This window comes from Leptosomus discolor, chromosome 3 (assembly GCF_034619465.1).
Source record: "Leptosomus discolor isolate bLepDis1 chromosome 3, bLepDis1.hap2, whole genome shotgun sequence".
Lineage (NCBI taxonomy): Eukaryota > Metazoa > Chordata > Aves > Leptosomiformes > Leptosomidae > Leptosomus > Leptosomus discolor.
In genome coordinates, this window is record NC_141393.1 from 37,267,159 (window position 1) to 37,286,664 (window position 19,506).

At 37.1% G+C, this 19,506-nt stretch overlaps 1 protein-coding gene across 11 annotated transcripts in view; it reads left to right on the forward strand.

Annotated features, from left to right (window-relative positions):
* The window catches only part of GPHN (gephyrin), a 299,653-nt gene that overhangs the window by 116,192 nt on the left and 163,955 nt on the right, over positions 1 to 19,506 (forward strand). For all 11 annotated transcript variants that reach the window (XM_086463531.1, XM_086463532.1, XM_086463534.1 and 8 more), the window contains exon 3: positions 8,304 to 8,361. In XM_086463531.1, coding sequence (XP_086319657.1) covers positions 8,304 to 8,361 — 58 coding nt within the window. The remainder of the gene's footprint in view (positions 1 to 8,303; positions 8,362 to 19,506) is intronic.

Below are 19,506 nucleotides of genomic sequence, written 5' to 3' on the forward strand. Positions count from 1 at the left end.
TTTAAATCCATTTTTTGTTGGATACTAAAAGTCTGTGGGAGAGGTGGCCGATGTTAATTTATAAGAAAATAGGCCTCACTATTTCTACTAATTGTGTGTCAACTTATTCCCCTAGGAGGAATCTTTTTTCTTAACCTTTGATTCAGATAATCTCCCTTTTACGTTTGGGTAGAAGCAAATAGACCTCAACTGAAATAGTAGGAGTGTCAGCAAAAATAGCTTTCCCTGCCTGTATAGGTTTCTACAAGCTGTTAAGATAATTTGCCAGTGGAATCTTTCATTTCCAGGCAGATCATTGTAATCCTTGTCATATCGCCTAAATCCTCTCATTTGCAGTGTCTTCCAAAATAGGCAAAATGTCACACTTAGGCACTCAAAATTTTGCTTTCAGTTGAGGTAGGTGAGGATTTTGTGACAGGCAATTGCTAGCAATATATATGCAAATGCTCCGTGGCTCTCCTAGGTATGCAATTACTGGAAAAAATGCAGGTGTATACTTTGCCCTACCACGATATTTCCTGTAGGACAAAGTATGATCAACATTTATTATTGTCTTGGTCCTTACTAGAAATACTTCTCTTCATACTTCAAAACTTGTCTTTTGAAGTCCTCAGTCTAAATCGCAGCATGGATGTTAAATAAATATTGTCTTCGTCCAAACGGTGAGAATTTGACTATTCTCATGATAATGATTTTTGTCTAGTTCTGCATATTTTTTCTCTCAGGAAATTTCAAATCTTGCTCATGTTGTTTAATGAGCTAGCTGGTCAAGCATCTGATGCCCCAGTGAGAACTTTCAAAGTAACTGAACACATTTTTACTTAAATCTAGCTGACATTTCTGTCTGTTTGATTTAATATATGAGTTCCATAGTTAGATTGCCAATCAGATGGAGCATAGTACAATCATTTGTCTGCACTATAAACACGCCTGCATTCTGCACAGAAGGGTGCTTTTTGCTGTTGGTCTGAGTGGCAAGACTGTTCTCAGATTCTGCTTGCGTTTGGGAAGAGTTTAAAAGCCATTTTTAATTAGAAATAAAATTTTGAATCTGAAATGAAATTTCTGAGTGCAGAGTATCATTATTGTTATTCTTTGCTCATTTCAGACGCAGCACCTCTCTTTTGTTATAATCTGGTAGAACTAGGCTATTATAAACAATGAAATATTCGATGTAGTGTTCTGCATGCTACATTGTGTCTGATGCAGTTAAATGCTAAAGTCCTAAAATTTTGAAGTTATATCCATATTGTTTATGTTTCATTTCATTCTATTCAAAGATCTTAAAATGTTTGTTGTCTGCATGCTTCGTACCCTTGCTGTGGAGCATCCAATTATTAATGGTAGGACTTGAACAATTACTGATGAATTTTAGTGAAAATCAAAACTTGAATAGTTTTTTGCCTTTCGTGGAAGTTTAGCGTTCCTCCTACTTTTGCCCAGAAGCAATGCTTTTCATGCTGAGAGTAAAAAAAAAAAAAAAAATAAAAATCAAAAAACATGGCACCACTGAAAAGTTCATGTATCTTGTGTACTCTTTATCTATTTTGTTTCTTTTGGGGGCTAGTGCCTGTAAGCCCAAAATTTCTTGGGGATGTTGCCTTCACTGTTCCCCTTCTGTGTCATTTTCTAGGCAGTGACTAAACTCAAACATTTGCAAGAGAAGGCAGTCCATAGATTTGTCTTCTGGCTGGCAGCAGTGATACCCTAAATTGTCATATAGTGTGCCCCATGCACTGAGTTAAACCAAAGATGCCCTTTAGCAAACTGTACTAAGCCCTGAACTGCTGTGGGTTTTGATAACTATATAGAGGTGTCTTTTAAGTTCATGTGTTTTGTCAGAACAGTTCTAGTCATCGTTCGTCATCCTGTCCTGCCCCCCCCCCCCAATAAATAAATCGTACTGCTAAAAGTGGAGAGGGGCTCCTGGTCACTTGATTGCCAAATGATGTAGATATGACCTTGTCCCTAGTTTCTGACATATGTTGAGATCAAAGATCCTTATTGCCTTCTTTCCCAATAACATTGTTGAGGTGACAGTATTTTCCTGCTGAAGGTGCTTGAAGAACTAGTCACTTTTAATTTATTCTTGCTTGTTCCTATAGTTTAAAAAAAAAAAAAGCTTTGAAGGATAAAAGAGAAAATAACTTTTTTTTTTTCCTCCTTAAAAATAATGTGGTTTATGTAGGGATTTTTTTCTGCTTAGGAAAAAAAAAAAGCCAGAAAGCAGTGAAAAATGCATTCTTACACTTTTGTGTAAGAACAGTAATAAGGTAGGGAATTAAAATTTTAAAACATTTTTTTTTGTGTGCAATAAATCTTTGGGACATGGTGATGCAGACAGAGAATCCTGTAGTTTTGACGTCTTAATCCTAGAGCTGTTGTCCATGAGAGACATGAACTGACAGAGGGCATGTCTGCAATCATTTAATTTCTGTGAGGTTTTTGCGTAGGCGCATTGAAGTTAGCCTAAGATTGGAGGGGTGTGGGCGTTAAGTTTTCAAGGATCTAATTATTGAATCAATTAAAAAAAAAAAAAGAAACAAAACAAACTATGGGCTAGATCTTCATCATGCAGATCTACACCTTAGAGTAAGTAAAACTGTCATCATGAAGCACTGTGCAAGCTGTTTTGCACAATTCATTGCTGGCATGCAGCCAGTGATAGGAGCTGCAGCCCAGCTTGCTCTAGCTGCCAGTGTTCTGTTGTGTAGGAAGTGAGCCCGAAATAGCATTCCTTCTTACTACCTCCCTTCAGGGTGCTTTAACAAATTCTCAGAGGTCAGTGGAAACTAGTATCAATTAAAGGAGCTGTGTGTCTGCTTTTAATGTATGCTCTTGCAGGTAGTGGAGAACAAAGTTGCTTTGAAATGCAATTCTGCTGCTTCTTTCCCTGGAATACTATGTGAAGTCTTGGCTGTATGTGAGGATCCAAGGCAAGATGATTTGCTAATGTCTCATGGGTCAACATTAAGCTAGCCCAGTCAAGTAGACTTAAAATACTGTCTTGGTCCGTTTGCTCCTGCAGGATTAATATTGTAACATGTATTCATTCAGTAGCCTTTGATAAAATGAACATGCCCTTAGAATTAAAAATAGTCAGTCTGGCTCTCAGTCATTAGATCTGCTCACAAGCACAGTCTCTTGAATATTCTGCTTGGTTTATAAATCAGTCAAATGGGTTTCCCCCAAAAAATTAAATTAATTCTTCTGCTAAAAGAGGGGAGAGTAGCTTCTGGCCATGTGATTGCCCAATGACATACATATGACCTCGTCCCTAGTTCATCATCCTGATGGAAGATAAAAAAAGGTATTTGAGATGGATCTGGAAAAAAACAGTTGAGCAGAGGATTTTGAGGTTTGCTATCATTTAAAGATGAAGCAGAATTTCACTGGGAGGTTTAGTGACAACTTGATATCATTTAGACAGTGATCTATCTGAAGAAAGATTAATATTAATTAGAGTGGCATTGGAGACCTTCATCAGATGACAGCAGCCAAGCTGGCTACGAGCTTTTTTTAGAAAATTGACTTCATTGCATTCAGTATGACTCATTTATTAAGTTAACGGATGAATCAATAGCTCAGCTTCTTATGGCAGTCACTGAATAGGGAACTGTATATAAAGACTGTGTTCATATCTTTGGTCAGAATTCAAATTACAGAAGTTGGCCAGTGTTGATTTAGTCCAACTGCACAAAGTCTTGCACATGATGTAGCTATGCAATAATAATTCAGTGAGGCCATTGACATGTGAGTATATACAGGGGCACAGGGGAAAACCAGTCAGAAGTCCAACTTGCAACTATATGGAAAATAATACTGTGGTAATTTTAGCCTTATATCCAGAATAAATGTTTTTAAAATGAGAAATGCAGTTTCTGTTTTAGCTAGAGTATTGAAACATACAGCAAACAGGTCATAAAAGGATAACTTATTGAAATAATGGGTAGTTTATTGTTATACAGAGTTGTAATTTATTTCTAAGTTTTGTCTTCTCGAGTTCTCATCGCATTTGGGCTGTGATTCATTGTTTCTTGCCTCCATTTGAGCATAGCTCTTCCTGGTTTTTAACTTTCCTTAACTTGGATGAAGTTCAAGTTTTCCCTATTCACTGATACTCTGCTTTAATTTGTGAGATAGTAAAGCTTCCATCTGTTCCAATACAACTGTATTGGCTTCACTTCAGTTTATATCCTGTATTTTGCTAATTTCTTAGGTTGCTATAGAAACCTTGCTTTCCACATTCTCCTGAATCCTTCTTGTTAACTTCCTGCGAACCCAGCCTATGCATTCTATGTCAACCTGAGGTGCACTTTTTTCCTAAAATAGTTTCCCTAAAAAAGACACAAAGTTCCTATTCTTTCAAAAACTCCTGTGTAAATAGTTATATGAGATTTATTATTTCCTAATTATTTTTATTGAATTTCTATCCTGTCTTTTCTGATTCTCTCTTTGAAGACCTTTAGCAGTTTAGCCCAATATAAGGCATGGTTATTAATTTTTATCGTGTCAGCTCTAATTTCTACATATAAGAATAATTTCACTTCTCTTCTGCAAAGGGATTAGAGAACCAGGGTGCCTGTATTACGTGCAGGGCATGATACAGACCTGATGAGACTGGTGTCTATTGAAAGTTAAATATAAATTATGGGACCTTTCAGAGATTAGCTGTTATATACACATGTGAAAAAATAAAGCTAATAAGTATTTAAAATAATTTCACTATTAAATAACATGGCTTGATATAGTGTGAAAATACTGCAGTTTGGGAGGGAAAGACTTTGTGCATTAACTCCCTATAGGTGAAATTTGTGACTGTCTTTTCAGCTTACTGGAAGAAGCTGGCTGTATATTTAGCTTTGCTCTTGGTTGATTGTATATTTGTTTGGAGAAAAAATGTCATTTATATTGTAGGATGCTGGATGTTGTGTTGTTCAACTGAAGAAATATATAATAAAATCTGTAATAAACCTAAAATATGTGAACGGTGAAGTGCGAATCTGTACAAAAATTGAGTCCCTGGTGATCTGAATTCTGGCCCTTCTAAATGTTCTTTGCAGCATTATGTTCTCGTGTACAAAGCCCACGGTAGTTAACGTGTACTCACACTAGCTGGTCTTTTGCTTTTGTGTGATTGCTTCTTTAAACACTGTTATCAAAAAAGTTAATATAAAGTCTTCTAACAAAACCAACCTGGAGAGAGAGGTTGCTCCCAAGAAAATGGAAGAACGTATGCCATGTGCAAGTCCTCTGTCACAGACTGTATCATCCTGTGGCTGAAACCTGCTGTGTGTAATTGTCTGGTCTCTGCTCTTTCAGGTGCCGGGGATCAAATTGAGGATTTGTAAAATAACAAGCAAACTTCCAGACAGGTCTCAATTGATAGTGACACTTACATGAAATTCAGAGAAGTACTCGAAATACAAAGTTTTCCTTAAGTTAGACATACCAATGCATGCATTGATTTTCAGTTTGCCTTGATTTTTCTGTTCTTTCTTACCATTCATCACAGTATTTTTATTTGTCTCAGTAATGTGGGGGGGGGGGGGCGTCTCCGTGTGACATTGTGTAGTCCCTTACACTGTGGACTTACCTGACTGGGAGATTTGCAATAGCGATTTGGTAACACCAAACTAAGCACTTTCAAATTTCTTTTCGGAGTATTTACCATGAGGTTGGAATGAACCGGGATTTATGATTTTTGAGTGAAGTGTATGCAGAATATTTCACAACTGGTTCTGCCTCTTAACTTCCTTTGGCAAGTGAATCGTGTGGCATTTTGTGTGTGACAGTGAAGATAATAAGGACATTTTGCCAGAAAAAAAAAAGCAGATTGTTTTAAAATTTTGTCTATATGTTATTGTTCGCTACTCACAGCCTGCCAAATAGGCAGCTTAAGTCCTTTTTTCTCATAGATACATTATTGTATAGTAAAAACAAAAATTCTGCTCCTCACATATATCATACTTAGGACCAGTAGACGAGTTCAGGCTGTGTTAACTGGCTACTCCCACTGTGTGTGCTGCCTTTAAACTTACATGAAGCTCACAACCAAACTTTATACATGAAGTCAAAGGTCTTTATTATGTCCTCTGTAGCACCAGATTTAACTGGCAATCTGCTGTGGTGGATCTCTCTTTCAGGAGTAATAAGATGGAGTGAAATCTAATGCTCTGAAATGAAGAAAGGATCGACTTCCTTAAAAACTTCATTTCAGCTCTGAGGCATTTATAGAATTGTATATTTTTGTGTCTCTGGTTCTCTTTCAATTTCAAATTTGTTATTATTTGTGTATGTAATCTGGATTTTCAAGCTAATGATGTCAGTATAGGTTTGAAAACGTGTTAAGAAAGATATAGTGAGCTGGAGCTATAGGTGACAGATTGTTTATTGAAACAATAATGTAATATATCTTTCTCTTTCAAAAATGTGGAATTGTAACCAACGTTTTACTTTAAAATTTGCTACTGTTTGGACTGCAACTTGGCAGATTCAGAGCGTGTTAAACTCTTGACACAAAACTTTGATGAAGTATTTGCAGAAAATGATACTAATTAATGGTTTAAGCAAGCCAGATGAGTTTATTGGGACAATTAGTTTTATTTTAATTTTTTTTTCCTGATATGTTCCAAGAAAGTGCCTAATAGTTGTGCCGAGGGTGGCCAATAAAGAAATCTGCCATGTGGGATTCTTTGCTGGTGGAGCGCTGGCAGCAGAGGCTCTGTCCTCCCCTTCTGCTAGAGGACAGAAGTTATTTTTTGGATACTCCAGAGTGCAGACAGGAGTGGATCTGAAAGAACTAAATTAAAAATGTTTTCTTATGAACCTCATTCCAGTAGCAATAGGACTGGTCATGTGCAATGGCAACATGCACTGATCTAAGCCATTCCTTGTCAGGTATGGTGAAGCAATCCTTCGTCGTGATGTTAAAACCAATTTCTTGTAGCTATCCCTGGAAACACCATTTGAACAAAGGTCAGGTACAGTGAAGAATAAAAGCTCATATTTGTACTTGGACTGGCAAAAAAAGTTTCAGTTCTCTCTGACTTTCAACTCCACTGATGATTAGCAGCACTGGAAGTTGCAGAGGACCCTGTATTTACCTCGGAAAACATAATTAATATTACTTGGAGCAGTGATGGGCTTCAGACTTGACTTTTCCCATGCAGACTTCATCTTCTGTCTAAACCCTTCAAACCATTCATTTCTGAGAGTGACTTATTTGTAGAGATAGGGAAAGGCAGGACCTGTGGGGAAAATCTTAATGTATTTTCTGTGTTTCTCTCTTCTCCCCTTTTTAGGTTGAGTAAACAGTATGTGTAATAATTTCGAGATTGAATGTAAGGACATACATCTGTGTAGAAATGCTGACAATTGGAAGGAAAAATTCCTCTAATAGGGAGATAATACAAATACAGATTTGATAGCTGTCTACTGCTTTACAATAAATAGTTTCTTATGTGATTTCCATTTCTGTAGGACACAGAAAATGACTAGTGTTGCCATGCAGAGCCAGCAGGGAGGTCATTAGTTCAGTTATATTTTTATGTCTGAATTGTCACTATCAATGATACTGCTTCATGAAGTAAAAAAGTCTGCATGTCTCTGGGGAAAATGTAATATTTACCACCACTTACAGTACATGCTATTCATGCATCTTCAGTACGTGAACTATTCTTTACCATACACTTTTGCAGAATGTAGACAAGTGCTCTAAGTTCAGTGTGGAACAAAACCTCCTGTTTTTCCAAATCAGTGCCAACTACTGCACATCACCCATTTTTTGTTACCAATCATGAACTCCTGAGACTTTTCAAACATGGAAGCCATGGAGTCTGTGTGGTTTGTGAGGTCTGTACATGCACGTCTAATTAAAAAATTTCAATATCTAAAATTGTATTTGGATGCATTTAAGACTGTGTAGCAGCACAAAGCACATCAGGCTTCAAATATTTAAACTCACCCATACAACTTGGACAACAAACAAAAAATCATAGAATATGATGACTGAGGGCCATTAATATAAAGAATAATATCCTGCTGATGGTAATTCTGCTTGGTTGACCTAATTCTTACCTTCCAGGCTAGTGAAGGACACCTTGTTTCTAATGCTTGTTAATCACATGAAGATTTTTCTATGGAAAAAGGAAAGAGGACTTTTTGCTGTTGTTTTGGGGCTCAGTGGGTTTTAACTCTAGATTGGTAGGAGGGATATTTGTGTTTGGAACAAGTCATGACACTATAACATACTGTGCTCTGTGTTACTGATTTTGAGAACATTTTTCTTCTCCTGATTTCAGGTTGGGTGGGACTATATCTGCATACAAGATAGTGCCAGATGAAATAGAAGAAATAAAGGTACAGTATTACTGCCTTTCAACACTGAATTTCTTTGCTTGGAGACTTACAGAAATGTTACGTTAAAAAGCCATGTTATTTCTTGCTTTGAAGTATATCATAGGTGGGGGGAAGTGTCTAAAGTAAAATTATTAGTTCCATATTTAGGTATCTAAAATAGATTTTTTGTTATTTTTACAGGTACAGTTTAACATCAGCTTCAGGTGACTTCAGTAGGGTTTGTTTGATGCCAAAAACTTGTGTAATTCAACAAATTTCTGTTTTGTTACCTGAAGACAGATGCAGGACTACCATGAACATTAAGTTTACAAAAAATAAATGTAAATGTAGTGTCCTTTTGCTTTTGCAATCAAAAGCACATTCTTTTTTTTCAATATTATTTGTCTGAAGACGGAGATAGTATGAAGTCATTGGTACTCAAAATCATTAAAAGCTCTTTGATTTTGGGGAGTGACAATAATAAATACTGAAGTTTACCTCCAATGCACTGTGCATTGTCTCTTTAGCTGAGTCCAGTCATGGAAAGTACTTCAGCAATTTGTGTCGATTTTGTTCCTTAGTGGAGTAAAAGATGGGTACTAGGTGAGAATTTGGCCTAGATCTGGTAGTATGGTCTGTTTAGCTGGTTCTTTATTTGATTGGTAGTCATTCTGTCTAACACATTGCTTGCTCATCGTGATAACTTAACCCATTGTTGCTGTTTCATATATTCATATTCAGCTGTGCAGAGGTGTCTTGGTTTGAAAGACAGATGTCTGCTGAGGAAGGCAGGAGCCTCCCTTGAAATGGAAAATGCAACCCCCTTCCCTCCAAATTATTATGATTTTGATATTAACGGGCCTTCAGGCAAAGATATGGGGAATAGGAATAACAATTCTTTACTTATGTGTATAACACAAGGCAGGAAAAAAAAACCAACCCACTGGTTTACACTGACAGAGTCAGGAATACAACCTGACACCCTGTTAGGGTGGCAGTAGCAGTCCGATAAGATGGTGGCTGCAGTCCTCCTGAAGCGATGGATGTAGTTCTGTGGAAGCAGCGATCTTGTAAAAAGGTCTGGTCTTCCTCCGAAGGTCCAGTGGTAGGTAGGTAGCTCTTGTCCTCTGGAACTCCAGTGGGGGGGAAAAACTCCTCTGGGAATCCAGTGGAAGAAGGCTGCTAGGGTGTTGGAGATCTCAGTTTTCATTTGGCATGGACTGCTTGGCTCCTTCCCCCCGGGCGGAGCATCTCACAATGGGATGGGGAGTCGTGAGGCAGTTCCTTGATGGGCCATTAACGGGAGATAGTCCAGGAGCGAGTTATCGATGGGTCAGGCGATAAGGCATTGCTGTGCCCATTAACAGAAGATAGTCCAGAGGGGGTAGGCAGGGAGCACCGCCCCACCTGGTCTCAACAGCTCCTGAAGATGGTAATAGAATACTTTTTTTTTTTTTTTTTGGCACATTTTACACTGTAACCTAGGACAAAAGGGCAAGAACAGTTTAAAATCTCGTAAAGGGAAGTGGTTGCATAATCATCTGATCTAGACATGACTTCGCAGAGTATAAAGTTGTGAGGCTTTATTCCTCCTCAATTAGCATCAAACTCACTGTAAGCAAACACAGTGCCTGCCTGTATCTGTATCAGTCAAAATTATCACTCCATTGTGATCAAAATTTATTTCTCTCCTCTGAGATTCATGGACTCCCCTATCCTGAATTATCAAGAGGAGCATGATTTATTAGGATAGATCCAATGTGTAGGCTTTGGTATTAGGAAGAAAGAAAGAAGGTTTTCACAGCTTGTTAGCGTTATGTAATATTTTTATGATGTTCAGAGAACTGCACCAAAACTATAAAAACAAAACCAACAAGAACCCTAAACTGTAGTCTTTCTCCTTTAATATAAGAAATCCAAACCCACTGACATTTTGCTAATGTTGAAGACTGAGAAAAGGAAGCTGATATTTCTGGCTTCACTGCAAACTGAGTTCAGTGAAGAAAGAAAAATGGAATGCTGAGAAATAAGAAATAATTTTATTTTTTTGGAACTTACTGTATTAGGCAAGTTCAGCAGTCACAGGAATGTGGTTTTCCCCCCACCTGCTAAGGGTGCCTGTTCTGATTTTTCAGGTTGTTCTTACTCAGCTGGTGTTTAAATGCTTGATCTTCTAGGCAACAGCAAAGGATGGGTTATTCGTTGATCTCAGTTGTGCCAGAATGTAAGTGTGGAGGGAGGATTGTATTTTCTAAGTCAGAGCTGTTTAAAGTGTTTGGAAAAACTCACCCCCTTTGCTTGTTTCTGGTAGCTGTCTTGTCTTGTTCAGGCAGTGGGTTCTTTAAGTTGTGACTGAAGTCAGCCCACCTCTCACACCTTATATGACTGAACTTCTCAAACTGTAATGCAATAGGTGTTATTCATATGAAATAAGACACTACTGGAATATACTAAGACACACTAGCAGTGAGGATAATGGACAAATCTATACCGAATATGGAAAAACTCTTTTCTGTGTATATTTTTTGAATAGCAGCTGGCAAACAGTATCCTTGCAGTAAATATAGGGGGAGTCTTAACTTCTGAAAGGTTCTCAGGTTTGAGCAGGTTTGGGTAGAAAAAAGGAGAGGAGGAAATAAGAGAATGCAAATGAGATTATTGGAATGTTACTTCTAGAAAGAACAGAATGTTCTTCTGTGCAAAATAGCTCAGAGTTATTTTGTCTCACAACTGTCCCTCCCCTATTTAAATATGAAATATTAAGGGGTTTAGTTTGAAATATACAAGAAGAATAGCTACATTTTTAATAGATGATTTAACTTGACAGGTTGCTGAATAATATTTACAGGAGTTGGAATATTTATGCTTTCTGATAGTCCTTACAAATTAAACTGCTTGCTTAAATGGCAAAGGAGGGTATGCTATCAGACAGAGAGCAATAATTACTATGACAAATAAGAAGTCTTTGACACCATTCCCATATATTCTAGAAAAGGTGGTAGATTAACCTCTTTTACAGCTCAAAATAATTTGAGGAAAACAGATGTATTGATTTTGTTAATTCATGTAATTGCATCTTAGAACAAACACCATTGTAAGACATCTTAGAACACCACTGTAAGCAGAGACTGTATCTCTGAGTTTATGGAAGAGGAAAAACTCTGTAAGCCTTAATATATCTGCTGGTTGAAAGTATCTATAGAAGATTAATGAAATGCATGTTTCTAAATGTATCAGTAATTTATAAAATAACATGTATAGTATAAAAATATATAAGAATTTATTTGTCCATATTGCAGTACTTAGCAAATTTTAAGAAGTGTTTATAATGTTTCCATTCTGTAATGCTTAGAATATATTTATCTTTGCATGTCAGTGTGATTTTTACTTGTGTATATATGTCCCTAGAATATTGCCTGTACATAGGCGTGCCTGTTTCTTTGAATGAGTGCATTGTGGACAGAGTAATTGAAGCAGTACATCCTGCTTACCAAATTTAAGTAGTGTCTAGTGTGCTTGTAGGCATATGAATTAGGAGTATTTATGGCAGAAGTGACAGCATGTATCCTAACTACCCTCATGCACCTTACCAAGGTTAGGAAGAATTGTGTGGAACCAATGACCGCTGTGATTCCTCAGCATCTGTATCAGTCTGAAATGGAGTGTGCTGTAGCTTACCTTCCCTCAATTTTTGTCATAGGTGCTTAGGTTCCCAAAATGAGAGCGCTCAACAGGTAACTATATGAAGATACCATCACAGGTTTCCCCACTGAAAACTTTTCTAGAAGGTAGAAATGTCTTCTGTCACAGGATCTTCAGCACAAAGCTTCAATAAGAGAAGCTTTCAGAGGAGGAAAACCTGACAGAAAAACATAAAAACTGCATTTCTGTCAGTTCTCTACACCAGTTAAACCAATGGCACTTAATTTCAGTACCTGCTGGTTTCAAATTACTGCAGAAAGAGATAAAGACTGATACAGTAATTACAGCATATTTCTGAGAAAGTGTCAGTGTTCTGACTTTCTCTATTCTCATCAGAATTTTTCATCCTGTAAGCAAGGAGATTTTCAAATGTGCAAAAAACACATTTGCAGATTTCAGCCTTGCTCCTTGTCCACTGCAGTAGTATGTTCTGCCTAAAGAAGGGATCTTCCAAGACAAATATTTTCATGTGCATAGGTACTGCTGAGCATATCAGGCAACACTGGTTTTGAAACATCTTCTGGTTGGAAATTAAAGCGATTGCATTTGAGAGAAAAAGAATAGCTGCAACCACAACATTTCTTTCTAGTTAATGACATTCATGACAAAATGCAGTTTCATTTACAATGTGGAGTTTGCCTCGAGTAAAGAGCAATTTATGACTGTTACTGATGCAGGAAAGTTTGCGTGATGTGCCTATAGTTTTATGTGTCAACAGTAGCATCTTATGGTTTATAACATTGAGAGATGCTCTTTTTTGATTGCAGCATTCTGTCATTACAAAGGAAATACATGGTGTTGTGAAGGATTGTTATTCTAGAGGAAGACTTGGTGAACGAGAAGACCACTCATTAACAGATTTTTAAAAAAAACCCCTTTGTTTTTTTAGGATTTGCAAGTAAACAGCAGAAAGGAATTTAATTGTTTTGGGGTGGTTTTTAAGTGCTTCCCTATATGCTCTTCATATGCATGCATCTCATCATCCTGAGACCAGGAATGAATTTGGCAGCAGGTGTTCAATTCATAAAAGTAATATGCACAAGAAACACATTGCCATTGTATTTCATTCCTGTAATACTTGTGATACAAGACAGATATTCCAGTGTAGAGAACAAAATTAAATGGTTACCTCCTCTGATAGTTAATTTTAAGAAATCTTGTTAGAAATTTTTCTTAATACTGTTGTAAATTTAGATGTAAAGCAGTTCTGGAGGAAGCTGGGAATTTTGTTTAGTTCCATTATCCACCCTTTCACATGAAGGCGTACTTTATGCTCCTCAAGGAACACTCATAATTCTTCTATAGTTGCTCTTTAAATGAAAGTACATATGCATAAAGTATTAAAGGCTACATTTAAGACTACAGACCTTTTCCCCTGAATAATGATAGGATAGCTTTCTTATTTTTTTCTTTAGAAGTATGAGTTCACTTAATAGTTTAATACATAAAAATCCTTTTCATGAATAGCTGAAACACATTCCTCTCAGATTGTCCTCAGTCTATGAGACAACAGACTCCAGTGATAAAGATCCAAAAGTAGAAAATTATAAAAAAAAATTTGAGAGCGAGAAGGAAGTAGCCAGAAGGGAAGTGGGGAACACTGTATCTTCTTAGAGGTCAGTTGTTCTAGATGACTTAGGAATTCATCGGATTTTAACTTTTCCACACAGTCGTATATAGGAATATCTTACAAACAAAGCAAGCTGGTTTCAGCACCAGTGAGCTGCCTTTCAGAGCAAAGCTGGACTCTGACATCAAAAACATGCATCTTTGATCAGAAGTAAAATCAGTCTATTCGGAGACTTTCTGGAAGATCATCTGGTTTGTAGACCTTGTGGTGTCATATACCTGCATAATACTGTATGCCAGAATCTGCTTTTTATGCCTGTAGGAATAGCTGATGAAACTCATGCAACCTCTGTGTGCAGCCAAGAGACACTAGCCTTGATCCTTTGAAGCATTTTCATGTTTGTCAATGAGTGGAAAAAATAACTAGCAATTTGTCAACAAGTGCCCATTTATAGTCCTGTATCAAAAAAACATAAATGAAAGACTGGTAGTCACTAGTACTGTGGTAGATAGTCCATAAGAACAGAATTGTGGTTCAAAATATTCAGACTTCACAAAACTGACTTCATATCTCACTAATGGGCTGTAAGGCATTTAAATATTTCTTGCATCTTCTACAGAATCAACAATGCTTTACATAAACTATCATCCCAGTTTTGCATAGGGGTTAAGTCCTAGACCTTTTTATTTCATCATTGTATTGATATTCATCTGCTAACTGTATCAGCATTTGCTAAGGGTCTTCACAAAAAGTTTCCCCAAGGTTTATGATGGGAGGCATCACAATTGGTGATAATACTGAAATTATTGCTCTGTGTATCTGTTTGGATCCAGCACAAACAAAAAATAGATCTCCCTCCTGTAACCTTTCAGAATAAGTTTTTTGAACAGTCTCAAGCTGTTGAAATATGCACTCCCACTAGTCTCATTACTGAAAACCACCAAGAAGCTTTGCCTTGCAGGAAGGGACAATTCCAGTTCTGTTTTTCTGCCAATGTTTTCCTCCTCCTGCCTCTCAAATTCAAATTAGCAACTCGTGGCACAAGAGCTCTTACTGAGTAGCAGGACATAAAAGGATATTGTCAGTTGAATGTCTAATGAGTATTAACAAGTAGTATCTCAATAGACTGCAAAGCTTACAGTTACAAATTGAAAAAGATTTAAAGGCAATGTGTGATGGTCACGTGTTTTTCCATGATTAGATTGCTAGTCATGCTGGACTGTGTGTTGGCTAAAACTGAGGACTTGTCTTTTAACTCTCTTAACATGCGCTCAGAGTCTGACCCTCCAGTAGATGGTTTTGTTGTGCTCCTGCAGCTGAGAAAGGAAGATTTCTGCAAGGATTTGGAAGTGTCCCAACCAGTAACAAAACCCAGACACTATTCTGAGATCTCAATTTAGTGTATGAAATCTGTGATAAACATCCAGATTTGGATCTTCCACTGAGTTCTCAGTTTTTCATGAAGGAGACTTTCTCATGGCCATGGTTCCAGCTAGGGCAATCGAGAAGTGGGATGTGTTACATTAGAACACCTTTATGTCTGATCATATTTCCCTGTAGTTAAAGTTTACCTGATGTACATACAGATTTCTTCTAGAGTAAATTTCTAAATCCTTCATTAGCAGAGTCAGTCACTGGTTAATATTGTTTTTCAAGCTACATACGACTCACAAAAAAGTGTAAGTTGCGTTATTTAGATGACAGAAAGTTTGAGTTTTTACTTGCTGTATTAATCCTTAAATAATCTTACAGACTTCTGTTGTTTCCATGCTGGAGAGAATGAAAGGTTTGTGTGCGAGACAGTCATGACAAAATAATGAAAAACATTATATGAAACAAAAAATTACTTTCCTTTGTCTCTGTGTGTGCATTCATGCTACAAGCACATATATGGAGTCACTTAGGCTAGAGTTTTACACCCCTTGCAGTATTGATAATGTGCTCTTAGCTCCTTCTTCCCCCATGCTATGCATTTGTGCTCTGTTCTTTTAGTTCTTGTCAACAGCTGATTACTTGTATTATATTGTATCATATTATATTATGTTCCAGTTGACTGTGATTTCATTATCTGTTGTGTTTTGTCAGATTTTCTTCTCAGTAGTCCTTTGGCTTAAGTTAGTTTTGTTTCTTCTAAAACTGATTTTTTTTCCCCTTTTTCTGGAAAGCGCAGTCTGCGTTACATGGGGTTCTGGCTTAGAATCTAGGTTTTTGGTGCCAAGCCTGGCTGTGCAAGCCTGAACCACACGCTTGCATCAGAATCACACCACTCACATCAGAAATATGAGTGTTTCGTAAGAATGTCTTTTCTATTGGGAGATGTTTTTTTTTTTCCCACCTATAAAGCCAGTGGTGGTTGCGGATATTTTTGACTCTTGGATTGTTTCTGCTCTGATAGGTTTGAGACTCTGCTTGAAGGACGTGACTGTTCTCCATGCTATAGCTATTGCTATCTCAAGTTTTTGTATAGAAGCTCCTTAGGGAGTACTCGCTGAAGCGGCTTTTCATCTGCTTCTCTCATCTTCTGTGGATGATGGATACTCACTGCAATCACAGCCCTCTCAACAAAAAAAAAAATCTGTACAAAAAGAATGCAGAATGACAGATGGCTAAAGTGTCTGTATTGCTGTTCCCTGATTATTGGACAACTGGATTCAGCCCTGCCCTTGTGGATGTTCCCTGGCATTTGATGGGATTTCTTTTAGGCCCAGGCTGTTGCTGCTATTACCGTTATTACAGACGTACTCCATTTTTCCTCTCTGCCTTGCTGCTTCTGTACTGTTTTGAGAGATGTGCATGATGTAAACAAAGCAACTGGGGCGGGGGAAACTAAGCATCCGCTCTTTTTGGCATCTGGCGCTGAAGAGGCTGCTTGACGTTTTTTGATTTGGAAGAGACGCTAGCAAGTATCTGGGGGTGGCCCAAATTTCTTTACATCTGTTAGCAATCAGAGTTTGATCACTATTAGGTCTGCTGAGTGTATCACAAGTACTCCTCTGCTTTCCTGGCAAGGACATCAAATGCCTAGATGCTCTGGATGAAAAAGTATACTTACCAACTTTCCACATTGAAATAGGAATTGTCACTTCTCGTTTTCGTGCTGTTCTCCATCTTATGTTTTATAGGCTCTGTGGCCTCGGAGACTGCATAGCTCCAGAAATGACAGAGACCACATCACCAAGCTACCTTCCTCTTACAAGCTGTCTTGAATATAGAAGATGCAGAAGCATTGTTATTAATTCCTGTTCTAATGTGAGAAAGATTTAAACTAATATATTCTGTATTTTATTGTGAAATTTGGTCTTATGAAGATCAAAAAAGTTTAGCCTTGGTTTTGCAGATCATGGAATATTGCAGCATATAGAAGGGAAGGGCAAGCAGATGGTACATGCATTTGAGTTGAAATACCATGCTAATGACATAAAATATTTTAGTAATATTATTATTTACGTTCCAAAGCAAGCAAAATAGTTCTGTAGTTCTATTACAAGAGAGAAGTATCTGTAGGCTGAAAAAAAGAAAAATAGCTGAAAGTTAATTTCCAAGGCAAACCAGGATATTGTTGATCTTTCAAGCCTTTCTGGTTACCCCATATTTAAGGCTTTTCGGTGCTGTTGCCCTTAACAGGCGAGATTAATGTGCTTCAAGATTTTTTTACCACAGTCCTGTTTGTCTATTAAATCTTTCCTCACTAAATAAATTAGAAACAAACAACAAGAGATTTCAAATCTCCTGTTGTTTTCCAGTATAGAAAATACCTCTGCTTTTCTCTGTGGCCATAGTAACCAATTTTCTCTGACTTCCTCCTGGCTTTCTTTCATTTTCCACTTTTGCTAAATACATATCTTTGTACCAGTCATCACCTGAAACCTAGTTAGATCTTGGGGCATCTTCTTACTTGCTTTAATGCAGTTCTTGTGCTTTTCGTATGACCTGGTATTCTGAGCAATGTTTTCAGTAGCGTCCATTCTCACTGGAAGAGTCACTTCCTAAATGGGATCTCACTTATCCTGAATGAGAGGAGAAAACATAGATTAGCTTCATTAAAGAGCAAGTAGCTGTTGGCAAGTATATAAGTAAATCAAGTTTATATAAAAGTCCTGATCATTTTCCATGTGACCTGTTACATTAAGTTTTGTTTGGTTATATTTACCCTATAAGAATGTATTCTGGTGACTCTTTTTTGAGATATATGAAGGAAATGTAATGTTGTCCTATCGTAAATGATAATGTCATAATTGGTTAGGGGCTTGACTGAGCTTGAGGGAGATCTACAGTGTGATCATTCCTTGTGGTAAATAGATTTCTGAAAGTGTTTTCTTTTTACGATTTTCGAATTAGATGCATACTAGTACTGTGTGTATAAGAAAAAAGGAAATCAGTTGGTTTGTTGTTTTTTTTTTTTTTTAAATCCTTCAGGTTCTACAGCTATTTACAGGTAGTGTCTTAGTGAATTATGAAAATTATTTGTAGATAAATGAAGTTTATCTGCAAATAAGGACATTGAAATACTGAGTGATTGGGTGACAAACCATCTGATGAAATTCAGTGGAGGTAAATGTGAAGTGATGGGTATGGGAGGCGTGAAAATTTACATATAAAGTAGGGGTCTCTAATTTGACTGTTGTGGTCCAAGAATGAGGTATCAGAGGTGTGCTAAGGTGGTTGCTATTAGCTCAGTGTTCAGGAGCAACTGAAGGGGAGGAAAAAAAAAAAAAAGATTGTGAGGAATTCTTAAGAAGAGGAACCAAGACCAGATCGCAAACCCTTTTCTATTATGTATGAGCCTCTGGTGCCCTGCCATATACAATGGTGTGTGAAGGGCTGATCCCCTAATCACAAAAATGACACAGTGGCTGAAAAAGATTAAGAATCAGATTATAAAAGTTACCTAATTTATAGAAGCACTTCCATATGAGGAACAGATAAAGAGACTGAGACAGAAGCATCCATAAGTGGCATATTTAGTTGCATTTCAGCAACATTCTTCCTTATTTCTACTGCACTTTTGAAATTAACTCTCATGCTTAATTTATGCAAATTGCAAGACTGCCTGAAAGCAGGTGCTGAAGCTTTGACTGTATGTCTTCTATTGGGTCGTAATCTACTGATTGTAAGGAAAGAAAGAAAGGAGTTCCTAATAACAGAAAGCATTCACTTAAAACTGCTGAAGCTGAAATCTTATCTGGCTATAACACAGCAGTCATCTCTCCATCAGAAACCTGTTCAATAGATTGTATTTTTCCGAAAAAGATTTGTAACTGGTCAACTGCAGATAATTCTGCTAAAATAGTGTCGTTTATTTTGCTTTCATATGATGTTTTCTATCTAGATGCTCTTTTGTGTTGTGTTTTAATGGCTTGATTGGAAAAATGCAGTAGGAAGACACCAAAGACTACACACACCTCCCTGTGATATGTAAGCTTGTTAACTATTGATAGAGTAATGCTTAGTACTTCAATGTGTGATGACATTTAATTAAACTTCTCTGATAATTAAAATTTTTGTGATGCCCTACTCCTATTAGTTACCCTATCATATGTAAAGTCCACTGTCTAAAACAGAATAGGAAACATGAAACGTTTTTAACAGAAAAACAACTAAAAATTTCCTTCAAGGAAGTATCATAAGGGAATGGTGTAAAATAGTATTAACATGCATGTTGAACCGTGTGGCTAGAGGCATTTTGTTTGCATCGATGCTTTTTTTTTTTCTTAATCAGATGCACAAGAATGATCTAGATGAGATTTCATGCTGATGAGCTGTATCTGAGCACAGATGTAAAATGGAAAGTTTTAAGTGGATTCTGTTTTATTGAGTATGTTGGGTAAGTGGCTCATCTCATCTCTGACTGCAAAGAGCTGGAGTGTTGGCTTAGCTGATGTCCTAAAGGCTTC